The 13,569-nt window shown below is 44.1% G+C and overlaps 1 protein-coding gene across 2 annotated transcripts; it reads right to left on the bottom strand.

The window, feature by feature from the left end:
• Nucleotides 1–765: 765 nt before the first annotated feature.
• On the bottom strand, nucleotides 766–8,459 carry LOC123123526 (uncharacterized). 2 transcript variants are annotated; one of them, XR_006460653.1, is made up of 6 exons: nucleotides 8,203–8,459; nucleotides 8,000–8,123; nucleotides 7,599–7,919; nucleotides 2,990–5,159; nucleotides 1,344–2,893; nucleotides 766–1,257 (listed from the first exon to the last, which is right to left on the bottom strand). XR_006460653.1 is itself a non-coding variant. In XM_044544056.1 (4 exons), exons 1-4 carry the CDS (start codon nucleotides 8,293–8,295, stop codon nucleotides 5,080–5,082), a joined length of 618 nt encoding a protein of 205 aa, XP_044399991.1. In that variant the 5' UTR covers nucleotides 8,296–8,458; the 3' UTR covers nucleotides 4,751–5,079. The 2 variants fall into 2 exon arrangements, 1 of the variants encoding a protein (XP_044399991.1); XM_044544056.1 differs by lacking the exons at nucleotides 766–1,257; nucleotides 1,344–2,893 and having other exon boundaries at nucleotides 4,751–5,159; nucleotides 8,203–8,458.
• Nucleotides 8,460–13,569: the final 5,110 nt, after the last annotated feature.

Genomic DNA, 13,569 nt, shown 5'->3' with positions numbered 1-13,569 from the left:
GACGGAGTTTTAACAACATATCAAATATTTTTCTCACAGGGTTTTTATTCTAATAATATATACTTGTGATCAAGACAAAGATTCTCAAGATTATACAAGGAGTTCAAGGTCATACAAGACATACGAGAAGAAGCTTTGTAAAGGGGGAGTGTTAAGAATCAAACGACGTGTCCCTACTAAACCGTCATAGCGAGCCTCATTAGGATTAGCATAAATATAGTTTTTAGTGTCCAAAGCGTCGTACGGACGAGATCGTCCGTACAGACGCCTTCCCGATGCCAAACAATCGTCCGTACAGACGCCTTCCCGATGCCAAACAGGCACCTCCTATAACATGTACAGACGCCTTCTCGATGCCGAACAGGCACCTCCTGTAACAGGCGCCTCAAATTGGGGAGAATTGATTTTAACCCCCCCTGCGCGCTCCACTTTGATCTTGTACCCCCATGTTCGTGCGACTCGCTCTGAGCCCCCCCTGGGCCGTCCAGTGGTTGCTAATAACCCCCTTTTGCCTGTTTAACACATTTGTTAGTATCTAATCATCAAATAGAAATAAGAATGGACAGAAGTACCCTTCAGTTTAAAAAGATCTCTTTACCTAGTCTGAACGTCCCAGCCACAATTTTTTTCTCAAATGACAGGATTTGCTTCAACTGTGCTATGTTTCTCACAGGAAAAAAAGAAGTTCAATTTTGCTGTATATGTAGCCTTTCAAACGAACAGAATACAAATAATATAGTCTCACAATGATTCCATGATAGCATATATAATAAGTTCAGCAAGGTTCTACAGAACTGCATGACAACAAATAAAGGTGAGTCTCCACCTCACTTACACAGCAGAATTAAAGTGAGTCTCTACCTCACACACATAGCAGAATAATAGTGAGTCTCTGCCTCACTTACACAGGACCAAAAGGAGAGTTTGCACCTCACATACAGAACAATAAAGTGAGTCTGCACCTCACACATAGCAATAACACAAGTTCATCACAGATCGCTTAATTTCTTCCTCTTTGGAGTCATTTTCTTCTTCTTTCCTTTTGCTGGAGACTTTGGTGGTGGAGTAGCAGCTTCAGATGTTGCTTGGCTCCTTGTGACAGCTCCAGGACTAGCTTGAGATGCCGCTTGGCTTCTTGTCACAGCTCCAGGACTGCTACAAGTGGCGACATTCTTGCTCTTGGTTGGTGTAGATGGAATCACATTGCTAACTGAGACATCAAACCATGGAGATGGATTCTTTTTCCCCATACTTTTCCTACAAAAAGAAGCAATTAGAGATATTTTCATGTTAAAGAATCATGGTGTTATAGGTAGAAAACAGCAACAAGTATTAGTTTGTACCGTTTCTTTGTTCCATTTTGAGGACAGCCGACTTCTCTATGTCCTACGTCCCCACATTTGTTGCATTTGTTCAATGATCCCTTCCTTGATCAACCTTCCCACCAACTCTTCATCCTCTGTTTTCTTGTTCTTCCAGCACCTTTTTTCTTGCCTTTTGGAATTGGTGGACGCAACACAAAGCCTGTATCAACATGTGGCCACTGATTCTTGTCCGTAAGGGGCTCAATTACACCTTCATATGCTGCCCTGAATCTGCTAACTGAGTAGTACCCGTGCACATAATCCTCCATGTTCACAAAGTTGCGAGCTTGCAAAACATTTATGAAGGCTAGTGCATGGTCACAAGGCTTGCCTGTGTGCTGCCATTGCAGACATGTACACTCATGTGTGAGTGTTTTGACGACATGTCTTTCATCCCCTTTGTTATCATTTTTCACTTCTCCACTCCAATCAGCTGATGTTTTAGCCTTGAGATGTCCTAGTCCTCGAGTCTTTGCATTTAATTGGTGTATGACAAATGGCAGTATTTTCCCTACCAATTTCTCTCCAATCATTCTCCTCTTTCTAAATAGGTCCATAATCATCTCTCTAATCTTATCAGCTAGCTGAACAATCGGCAAGTCCTTGATTTCTCGCACCCAAGAATTAAAGCACTCAGCAAGATTGTTATTTATGTAGTCACACTTGATGTCAGGATTGAACATGCACCTCATCCATAACAGATTATGGTAATCCCTAAGGTAAGGATACGCTTTCTCAGATGCCTCAAACACCTTTGTCATGTGATGTTGATATTCTTCCGCCCTATATGCCCTAGCAGCAGGCCACAACCGTCCAAACACATCACCATGAAAATATTTCTGAAAATTATGCCACATATGCCTAAAGCACTCACGCTGCTCAGCTTGAGGGAAAACCTTTTTAACAGCATTTTCAAGACCCTTGCAAGCATCCGTACAAACAGCCAGTACTGGAGGGTCCCCTATTGCCTTCTTCACTTGATTCATGAACCAAGCCCAATTTTCTCCATTTTCAGACTCAATAAAGCCATACGCCACCGGGAACATCCAATTGTCACCGTCCAAAGCAGTGACTACAGCTAGCTGACCTTTCCACTTGCCATTTAAGTGAGTTGAGTCTATGCTGATATATGGCCTACATCCATTCGGAAACCCATCTATGCATGGCTTGAAAGCAATAAATAGCTTGCTGAAATGTACTTCACCTTCACTTGTGGTTGTATCAATCTCTACAATACTCCCTGGAGACCTCAATTCTATCTCGGCCTTGTAGTTGTACAACATCCTGAAACTTTCTTCCCAACTCCCATACAAGCTGGTTGTTGCCTTTTGTTTGCCTTTCCACACTGTGTTATAGTCAAGTGTGACATGATGCTCTTCCTGTAACTCTTTAAGTATCTTCACAGCACCAATGGTTGGATCTTTCTTAAGCATAGTTGCTGCCTTGTCAGCCACCCAAGATTGACTTGTCATTCTAGTCACTTTTCCACTCGTTGAACTACAAATATGTTCTGTTTGATGCTTCACAACCTACAACAAAGAATGATTCAAATCGAAAGATCATTACAATGACAAGCAAAGAAACAAAGTAATATTCGAACTCTCCAAAGAAACAAAAATTATTACCATCACACAATTTTCGTCTCTCTGCCAACTAGCAGTTAAGGACCATTTGCAAGGTTGGCCTATCATGGATTGACCTTTACAAAAAGCCCGAAACCTTGCCGGCTCATTTTTTTTAGTGCCATATTCGAACTCTCCATTGATAGTGAACTGTTTTATAGCCTTTCTAAACGCAGCCATATCAGGATAAGGGGTCCCTATATCCATCTTTGATTTTCGTTCATCCCACGCAATAAGTGGCTCCTCTGGAGCATTATCATCAACAGCAATAGCTGCCCCTTTGACATCATCCAAGTCATAATCAGGAGTAGGAGTGACAACAGGACCAAGGTTAGTTTTTCCCTCGCCCTCCTCTGTTTTCAAACCCAACAGAGCAAACATGGCTTTCTCGTCCGCCGGCTTTTCATCCGGAATCCCCTTTTCATCCCCATCATTTTCAGGTTCGATCACAAGACTTGACCAATCGACAATGGTACCAACGGTTTCTACTTCATTGCACGAGACCATCCTCGTGGTTAGGTTTGTCACACTGGATTGATTAGAATCATGCACAGACATTGCATCGATCCTATTCAATATAGACAAAAAAATCAGAAATTTCACACAAAAAGTCATGCATACATCAAACCAAAACAAGGGAATATGATGTTACCTTTTCAGATCCATCACACCCCTTTGCCGATCCAACCCCTCTCACTCAAATCCCCATCTCCCTCGGTACCTAGGGTTTCTAAGATTTAGACGTCCGTACAAGGGGAACTACACCAACTCCATGGAAAAGGGAAGGGGGAAGCTTGCCTTACCTTGGGGCAGCAATGGAGGGCGGCGAAGCAGCAAGGGCGACGGCGGAGCAGCAGGGCGACGGCGGAGCAGCAGGGGCGGCGGCGGGGCGAGAGCGAATAGGCGGCTGGGTGGAGAGCTGGAACGAGCGAGCGAACTGGTGGCCCTGTCTCGCGTGAGGGTTTTTTTATCTAGCGTGTTGGGGGTATTGAGGGCAGTTTCGTCAAATAGAAATATTACCAGACCAGTTTTTCTTTCATTAGTAGCAAACTGAACGCATAACAACAAGAAGGGGGCAATCAGCAAAGAACGAGTCGGAACAGGGGGGCTCAGAGCGAGTCGCACGAACATGGGGGTACAAGATCAAAGTGGAGCGCGCAGGGGGGGTTAAAATCAATTCTCCCCTCAAATTGAGGTGCTAATCCTTGTAAGAGCACCGGTGCCAAATGACCCAAAACTGAATTTAGCACCACTTTTGACCTACATAGTGAGGAGACTAATTGAAATATCTAAAAGTAATGTATACAAAAAGACAAATACACTGATAAAAATGGGCTTTCTCTTTGTTGTTCTTGAGCCAGATACTTATCTTTTTTGCCTAGCACGCAAGTAATCGAATTACCTAATGAAACTTTTTACATACTTGTATTTGTATAAAAAATGATATTTTCTGTAACTTTTAAGTATATACTGATTTTTTTTCTTTTGTAAAACGGGCTCCATGGAGCCCGGCCTCTGCAACGCCGCTCCCGTGGAAGTTGACCTTATCTATATGAGTCCTATATGGACAGGTGGGGGAAATTGAACTGAAAGAAAAACCAATTCAAGATTCGCTTCACCATAGAAACCGTAAAGTGCACGCAACAATTCATGCACACCCATATCGCCACCGCAAAGTGCACACAACAACTCGTACACACCCATATCTTAAACTAATGCACGTGTCAGCTTGGCCAGTTTTAGCTGCGAAAAAACTCAAAAAAATCCACAAAAAGTTTCTCTAGCTAGATTTAGATAATTTAATATATGTGCTCAATGGAAGGTGGTCAACTGATTGGTCAGTACTTCAGCACAAACAAACAGGATATCATCATATCCTATTTTCCATGCTTCTCTTCCGGTGGAAAAGAGAAATCTCCAGGAAGCAACGCCAAAGAGAAACAAGGACTGATCAAGCAAACAACATTGTTGGTCCTCACATGTTTCTCCGTTCAGAGTTAACATAGCAGCAAACTAAACTTAGAGCAGTTTCCAAGAACACCAGCCACTTGACTTTCACCAGATATGATATTATTAACCAAATAGACACCATTCTATGCAGAACCTTGAGTTGCCCGCATGTCGCCCTGAGTCATACCTGGCCTCCATTTCAATGGCTCTCCTGTTTTCATTCCTGTAGAAGCTACAAGTTAGCAAACTGGAAGGCCCAACAGATGGCTATAAAACTGACTCCATTTATATTTAATGATCTGTCCACACAACAAACTTTCTAGTTCTTCTAATTGCCAGGACAGAGTTGAGTGCTCCTACTAGCGCACATGCAGTTGGTAGATGCTCATCAAGCTCGTTGCTATGAGTTTGTTCAATTAATCACCAATAGATCAAGTCTTACTTGAAACTCAACAATACATACATACATCCACTTCTAATAAGGAAGAACCAGCCATAGAAATAACAAGATCTGATTTCATCGGAAAAACAAACATTACTTATTTAGTGATGAGTGTATGGTCCTTGGGAGGTGAGGTGGTCCAGTTTGACATCCTAAACGGACAGGGTAAACTGATACATAATGCATGTGCACAGTTAGCAGGCAGGAACACCCAATGGACGCTCCCACTTATATTTGAACTGTCCACAAAACAAACTTTCTTGATCAAACTGAACCGCAACCAGAACAGATTTTGGTACTCCTAGTGCGCAATTGTTACTGTCTATTGAGTGGAATGCAATTACAAACCTAGCTGATATCTGTTTCGTCAATTAATCGACGATGAATAAAGTCTACTGGAAATTCAACTGTTTATACACCCACTTGAGGTGTGGAAAGGTCTCGGGGACATAGCGATAGTATGGCTAACCAAACTTTTCAACCTCATTTTTCAGGCAAACAAGATGCCAGAAGAATGGAGACGGAGTATATTAGTACCAATCTTCAAGAACAAGGGGGATGTTCAGAGTTGTAATAATTACCGTGGAATTAAGCTGATGAGCCATACAATGAAGCTATGGGAGAGTCATTGAGCACCGCTTAAGAAGAATGACAAGCGTGACCAAAAATCAGTTTGGTTTCATGCCTGGGAGGTCGACCATGGAAGCCATTTTCTTGGTACGACAACTTATGGAGAGATATAGGGAGCAAAAGAAGGACTTGCATATGGTGTTCATTGACTTGGAAAAGGCCTATGATAAGATACCGCGGAATGTCATGTGGTGCGCCTTGGAGAAACACAAAGTCCCAACAAAGTACATTACCCTCATCAAGGACATGTACAATAATGTTGGGACAAGTGTTCGAACAAGTGATGTCGACACCGATGACTTCCCGATTAAGATAGGACTGCATCAGGGGTCAGCTTTGAGCCCTTATCTTTTTGCATTGGTGATGGATGAGGTCACAAGGGGTATACAAGGAGATATCCCATGGTGTATGCTCTTTGCGGATGATGTGGTGCTAGTTGACGATAGTCGGACGGGGGTAAATAGGAAGTTAGAGTTATGGAGACAAACCTTGGAATCGAAAGGGTTTAGGCTTAGTAGAACTAAAACCGACTACATGATCTGCGGTTTCAGTACTACTAGGTGTGAGGAGGAGGAGGTTAGCCTTGATGGCCAGGTGGTACCTCGGAAGGACACCTTTCGGTATTTGGGGTCAATGTTGCAGGAGGATGGGGGTATTGATGAAGATGTGAACCATCGAATCAAAGCCGGATGGATGAAGTGGCGCCAAGCTTCTGGCATTCTCTGTGACAAGAGAGTGCCACAAAAGCTAAAAGGCAAGTTCTACAGGACGGCGGTTCGACCCGCGATGTTGTATGGCGCGGAGTGTTGGCCGACTAAAAGGCGACATGTTCAACAGTTAGGTGTGGCGGAGATGCATATGTTGAGATGGATGTGTGGCCACACGAGGAAGGATCGAGTCCGGAATGATGATATACGAGATAGAGTTGGGGTAGCACCAATTGAGGAGAAGCTTGTCCAACATCATTTGAGATGGTTTGGGCATATTCAGCGCAGGCCTCCAGAAGCTCCAGTGCATAGCGGATGGCTAAAGCATGCGGAGAATGTCAAGAGAGGGCGGGGTCGACCGAATTTGACATGGGAGGAGTCCGTTAAGAGAGACCTGAAGGATTGGAGTATCGACAAAGAGCTAGCTATGGACAAGGGTGCGTGGAAGCTTGCTATCCATGTGCCAGAGCCATGAGTTGGTTGCGAGATCTTATGGGTTTCACCTCTAGCCTACCCCAACTTGTTTGGGACTAAAGGCTTTGTTGTTGTTGTTGTATACACCCACTTAATTGTACCAAGGCAGAACCAGGCATAGAAATAACAAGATCTGATTTCATCCGAATAATAACAATCTGATGGAAAGGTTGGCACAGGAAGAAGAGTATGTTCAAGCTAGTGGTACTACAGGTATGGATGGAGGGAGGGAACAAAATTATCTTAGTTATGAGTGCACGGTCCAATTTGACATCCAAAACAGGGTAAATCCATAAAAACCTATACCAGGTCCAATTTGACATCAAAAAAAAAACAGGTAAACTCATATATATGCGATTCAAGCTAGCAACTAATTATTCAAGTATAAATAAATTGCAGAAGAAGAGACCTTTCTGTTGCTTGGCCCAGGCAGACTTGACCATCTCGTCGTACTCAGACTCGTCAATTCCGTCGGGAAAGGCCAGCAAGTTCCGAATCTCCTCATCTGTAAAGTCTGCAAAACAGCTTACCCCTGGAAGCACACCACTCTCCTCGACCGACGGGAGCTGCGATTCCACACTCTCGAGGGAGGCCTTGAACAATTCGAACCGCATAGCCTTCTCTTCCTCATCTCGGTATGTCTTTCCGTGCACGACGATCCAACGCTCAAACCTCTCCTTCATGTCCGGCTTCTTAAACTTGACATTGTGGTTCAGCTTGCCAGCAGCAGCTACACAAGAAGACGGGACAGGTATGAGGTGGTGGTTCCTGACATGAAACGGAGCAAACGACGGACGAGGAGGAATCTACCTGATCCATCAACACCTGTGCCTTCCTTGAAATGCCGAATCACCAACCCCCCACCACCACCAGCCAACGCACACGCGGCAAGAACATAAGCATTAAGAAGGCCATCACCGACGGCGAGATCCGTCTGTGTCGATCCGGATGAGAAACATGAGGGAGGAGCCCGGAATTGCAGATCTGAGTAAAAGCAGAGGGGGAAAACTCACCAAGGAGTGGAGAGAGCGCGCAGGAGCAGTCCTTGGGGTCGCACGTGGCGCGAACCTCCGTGCGAGGAGGGAACCGACAGACCGCCGGAACATGATTGCATCTTCCTTCGCCTCCTCCGCGGTTTCCTTTTCGCTTGTCTCGGTCGCCGCCTCTGCCTCGCCTCGCGTCGATTCGATTCTAGGGTTTCGCTGCCCGATGGGCACGGGAGACCATTTATCTCACGGAAGGACCTCAACTGCTGCTCACTTTTCTGTTTTCTCGCTTCCTGAGGGTGTTTTGTGTAAAGTACCGGACTTCCCGTGTCTTCTAGGTGCCGCGTGTGTGTGTGTGTTTAGGATGGGTGTTGCGCCTGTACCTGCTACTACTAGTAGTTGACATACACGTGGTTAAAAGGTAAAATCCAATTTGGGATTAACCGAAATATATGAATAATTTTTTATTTTGGGAGCGATGCTAATACTTTGTGCGATTTGGGAAACTAAGGCCCTTCCCAATGCTCCATGGTGGACGGGTGCTAAGCATGCCACATAAGCAAGAAATGACATGGCGCAGTAATTAAGGAGAAGAGAGAGCACTTTGGTGACCCAGGAAGAACCAATGCCAAGCACGTGAACCTAGGCAAACCATTTAAATGAAAGAAGTTGACCAATACATGAAAGAGTTTAGGTGCTAAATTATTAAATAAAGTAAGCTTAGCAACAACAAGTTAAGCGCATTGCGGAATTGAGTTGCTAAGCTATTCAATGTCTTAGCACCTTTTCTAAGCACCTTTGCATTAGAAGAAGTCTAATCCTTCTTCTAGCCACTCCGAAAAGCTGTTTCGGAATCTGGGTCAGCGCCCAAGTCATGGAAGTGGACCCCAAGGCACTTCAGTGCCGATCCATTGTGCCACGTAACCTAAGATCCATTATGACATTTCGGTGCTAACCCATTCGCGTTGACGCACCCCAATGTTAACACACTGGTTGCATTCGTTTGGGTCGAACTTAAGGTTTTTGTTATTAATAAAAAATCGAGATACATGGAGCAACACACGTGATAACTAAAAGACAGACCAGGAAAACAACAATTGTCCATAGGGTTTTCTTCACGCATCGAATCTAGCGGTCGCCGTCCAACTCCAGCACCACTGAGGTGCACGCCGGAAGATATGGTGAGCCTCCACCACTGCCAGATCCAAAGAAGCACCATCGCCAATGAGACTTTGTGAGTCAGTGAGCAGGCTCGCTACAAGCACCTAGGCACACGTTGATAGGGGAGACGTCACCATGCTACCTTGGACCCAGACCAGCTATATCCCATCGACAAAAGTCGAGGAAGGATGGTCAATTCATCACCTACAAACCACCATCCTCGCTCGAGAGCATTCGCCTTGCCCTGGACGCCAGCGCTGCAGCAAGTAACGGCAAAACTCCAGCAACACACCAAGAAACTAATCTCGCAAGTTCTGGAGAGTGAAAGCACAAGTGCTCCCTAGGTGATTCTGGTAATTAATGTCAACATATCTCTTGTTGGACTAATACTCTTACCTAGTATGTTTCAGATAAAGTTAAAAAATGGAGTGACGTGGACTAGAGGATGTGGAACCCCTTCAAGATGCTAAGGACAAAGGATTGGCTCAAGCTCAAAGCACAAGACTCTACATTTTACTTTTAGTGATCCAAGATCACATTGAGTCCATAGGAAAGCCAATACTATTAAGAGGGGATGAGGTGTTGCTTAATGGCTCGCTTGCTCAGAGTGCTTAGTGATATGCTCCAAAGCCCTCAACCACTTTCTCACATCCACATATGTCCCAAACCAAAAGTCAAACTCGGCCCCACCGAATCTTTCTATCCGGCGCCACCGAGTTTTCTTGACATAGCCATTGCCAGAAACCCTAGTCTTTTCGGTCTCACCGATAGGGATCTCGATCTCACCGAGATGGGATTGTAATCTCTTTGTTTTTCTTCGTGACGTTTTGGTCAAACCGAGATGAGCTACCGGTCCCACCGAGATTGCAATGCAAACTTTCCGTTTCCCTTTCGTAATGTTTCGGTCCAACCGAGATGAGCGAATCGGTCCCACCGAGCTTGCCTGACCAACTCTTTGTTTGTCTATTACCAAAATTGGTCTCACCGAGTTTGTGTAATCGATCTCACCGAGATTACGTTATGCCCTAACCCTAACGATATCGGTCCCACCGAGTTGACATATCGGTCACACCGAAATGCCTAACGGTCACATTATGAACTAAATCGGTCTGACCGAGTTTTCTGATTCGGTCCCACCGAGTTTGGTAAATTGTGTGTAATAGTTAGATTTTGTGTGGAGGCTATATATACCCCTCCACCCACTCTTCATTCATGGAGAGAGCCATCAGAACATGCCTACACCTCCAACATACATTTTCTAAGAGAGAACCACCTACACTTGTGTTGAGGTCAAGATATTCCATTCCAACCACATAAATCTTGATCTCTAGCCTTCCCCAAGTTGCTTTCCACTCAAATCTTCTTTTCACCAAATCCAAATCCTGTGAGAGAGAGTTTAGTGTTGGGGAGACTATCATTTGAAGCACAAGAGCAAGGAGTTCATCATCAACACACCATTTGTTACCTTTTGGAGAGTGGTGTCTCCTAGATTGGTTTGGTGTCACTTGGGAGCCTCCGTCAAGATTGTGGATTTGAACCAAGGAGTTTGTAAGGGCAAGAAGATCGCCTACTTCGTGAAGATCTACCGGAGTGAGGCAAGTCCTTCGTGGGCGACGAACATGGTGGGATAGACAAGGTTGCTTCTTCGTGGACCCTTCATGGGTGGAGCCCTCCGTGGACTCACACAACCGTCTTCGTGGGTTGAAGTCTCCATCAACGTGGATGTACGATAGCACCACCTATCGGAACCACGGATAAAAAATCTCCGTGTCTCCAAATTGCGTTTGCACACTCCAATCGCATCCCTTTACATTCTTGCAACTTGCATGCTTTACTTTTTGCTGCTCATATACTCTTGTCTTGCTTGCTTGATATGTATTGTGAATGTTAAAAACTTGTGCCAAAACTCCACTTCAACTTAAAGAGATTAAAAACTCCAACTTTTCTTCTTAGAGTCTATTCACCCCCCCCCCTCTAGACACCTCTTCTCTATCCTTTCAATTGGTATCAGAGCTTTGGTCTCCATTGCTTTGGTTTAATCACCATTGGAGAAAGATGGATGAGTCTACGTTGGGGAGTCTTAGACGTAGAGTGTCTATTCTTGATGGAGAATACTTTCATGAGTGGAAAAATGAGATGCTTGAGATTTTCAGTGAATATCATTTGAACAAGTACATTACTATCCCTTGTGCACCTCATGTTGATCCTATGCATCCTACCCTTGATGAGTCAATTGACATGATTCGCAATCTTAGAACTGTTGATCTTATCACTAGAGGTTTGCCAAGAAACTTGATAGGTTGTTTGCCTACTCTGCCTACACCATATGGAAATTTCTTGAGGAACGTTTTCCAAATTATTCCTTGCAAAATCTAGATGAAATTCTCCATAAGTCTATTGCCTTGAGTAAGATGAATTCCAATGATCCTAAGTTTGGTGATTGTCTATTTGAGCTTACAAATCTTATGTGTGCCAAAGGAGATGTTGGAATTATTAGCAATATTATTTCCGAAACTATTAGAATTCATAAAGAAGATCATTGTCAAACTCATTCTAATGAATCACCCTCTCTAGGAATTGATCCATCACATGACGATGTTGAACATGGATACTATGATGAGGATGATGATAGTGACTTTGATATTGATGATGCAATGAGACACTTTGGTCTTATGGAAAATCTTCTGGGATACATGGCAGGAGGAAAGGAATGGGTTCTTGATAATGGATGTACCGATCACATGACCGGAGATAAAGATATGTTTCGTGAGCTTGCTGAAAACGACGGCCCTCGAAAGTATGTCACTTTTGGTGACAACTCAAAGGGTAAGGTGGTTGGCCTCGGTAAGGTGGCCATCTCACATGATAGCTCCATACAAAATGTCATGCTCGTTGAATCTCTTGCCTATAATCTGCTTTCTGTTTCTAGACTAGCTAATTTTGGTTTCAATGTCCTATTTACCGAAGTAGATTGCCAAGTGTTTCGTAGAGATAATCATAAAATGGTCTTTACCGGTATACGTAGAGGTGATATTTACATTGTTGATTTCACTAAAAAGGCTCAACCTAGAACTTGCTTAGTTGTTAAATCCTCTAAAGGTTGGTTGTGGCATAGACGGTTAGGTCATGTGGGCATGCGAAACCTTGACAAGCTTATTAAAGGTAATCATATCCTCACCGTTAACGATGTCATATTTGATAAGGATAGACTTTGCAGCGCTTGTCAAGCAGGTAAACAGGTTGGAGGAAGGCATCCCGTGAAGAACATCATGACCACGAGGAGTCCGCTCGAGCTACTTCACATGGATCTTTTTGGTCCCAACACTTACAAAAGTCTCGGTGGAAACTCATTTGGTCTAGTTATAGTTGATGATTTTTCAAGATTTACGTGGGTGTTCTTTCTCAATGATAAATCGCAGGTCCAAAAGATCTTCAAAAACTTCGCTAGGAAGGCCCAAAATCAATTTGAAGTGAAGATCAAGAAGGTTCGGAGCGACAACGGAACGGAGTTCAAGAATGCAAATGTGGATACCTTTCTTGACGAAGAGGGGATTTCACACGAGTTCTCGGCTACGTACACACCTCAACAAAATAGAGTTGTTGAGAGGAAGAACCAGACTCTTATTGAGATGGCGAGAACGATGCTTGATGAGTACAAGATGTCGAAGCACTTTTGGGCGGAAGCAGTCGAGACAACTTGTCATGCAACAAATCGCTTGTATCTTCACAAGCTACTCGGCAATACGGCATATGATATCCTCACCGGTAACAAACCCCAAGTTGGATACATTCGAGTATTCGGCTCAAAGTGCTACATTCTTGATAAGCATCGCCATTCTAAAGTTTCTCCTAAATCTCATGAAGGTTTCCTACTTGGTTATGGCTCAAATTCTCACACTTACTGTGTCTACAATAATTTCACCTGAAAGGTTGAAGAGACGGTAGATGTGAAGTTTGATGAATCTAACGACTCACAAGTAGAGCAATTGCCAATTGATGTAGGAGACAGAGACCCTTCGGAAGCAATACAAGACTTGTCTATTGGCAAGATTCGTCCAACGGAGGTGAAGGAGAGTACCTCATCCATCCAAGTGGAAGCTTCCACCTCACGACAAGGTGAACCAAGAGTTGATCCGGAAGCATCCACAAGTGGGACACGCAAGATGAAGAAAACGAGGAAGTACACCAAGATGAACATCAACAACCTCCTTCTCCACCACGACAAGAGAACGA

The sequence above is a fragment of the Triticum aestivum genome, chromosome 1B (assembly GCF_018294505.1).
Source record: "Triticum aestivum cultivar Chinese Spring chromosome 1B, IWGSC CS RefSeq v2.1, whole genome shotgun sequence".
NCBI lineage: Eukaryota > Viridiplantae > Streptophyta > Magnoliopsida > Poales > Poaceae > Triticum > Triticum aestivum.
Note: the sequence above shows the minus strand (reverse complement) of the source record. Positions and strands in the feature narration are given on the sequence as shown.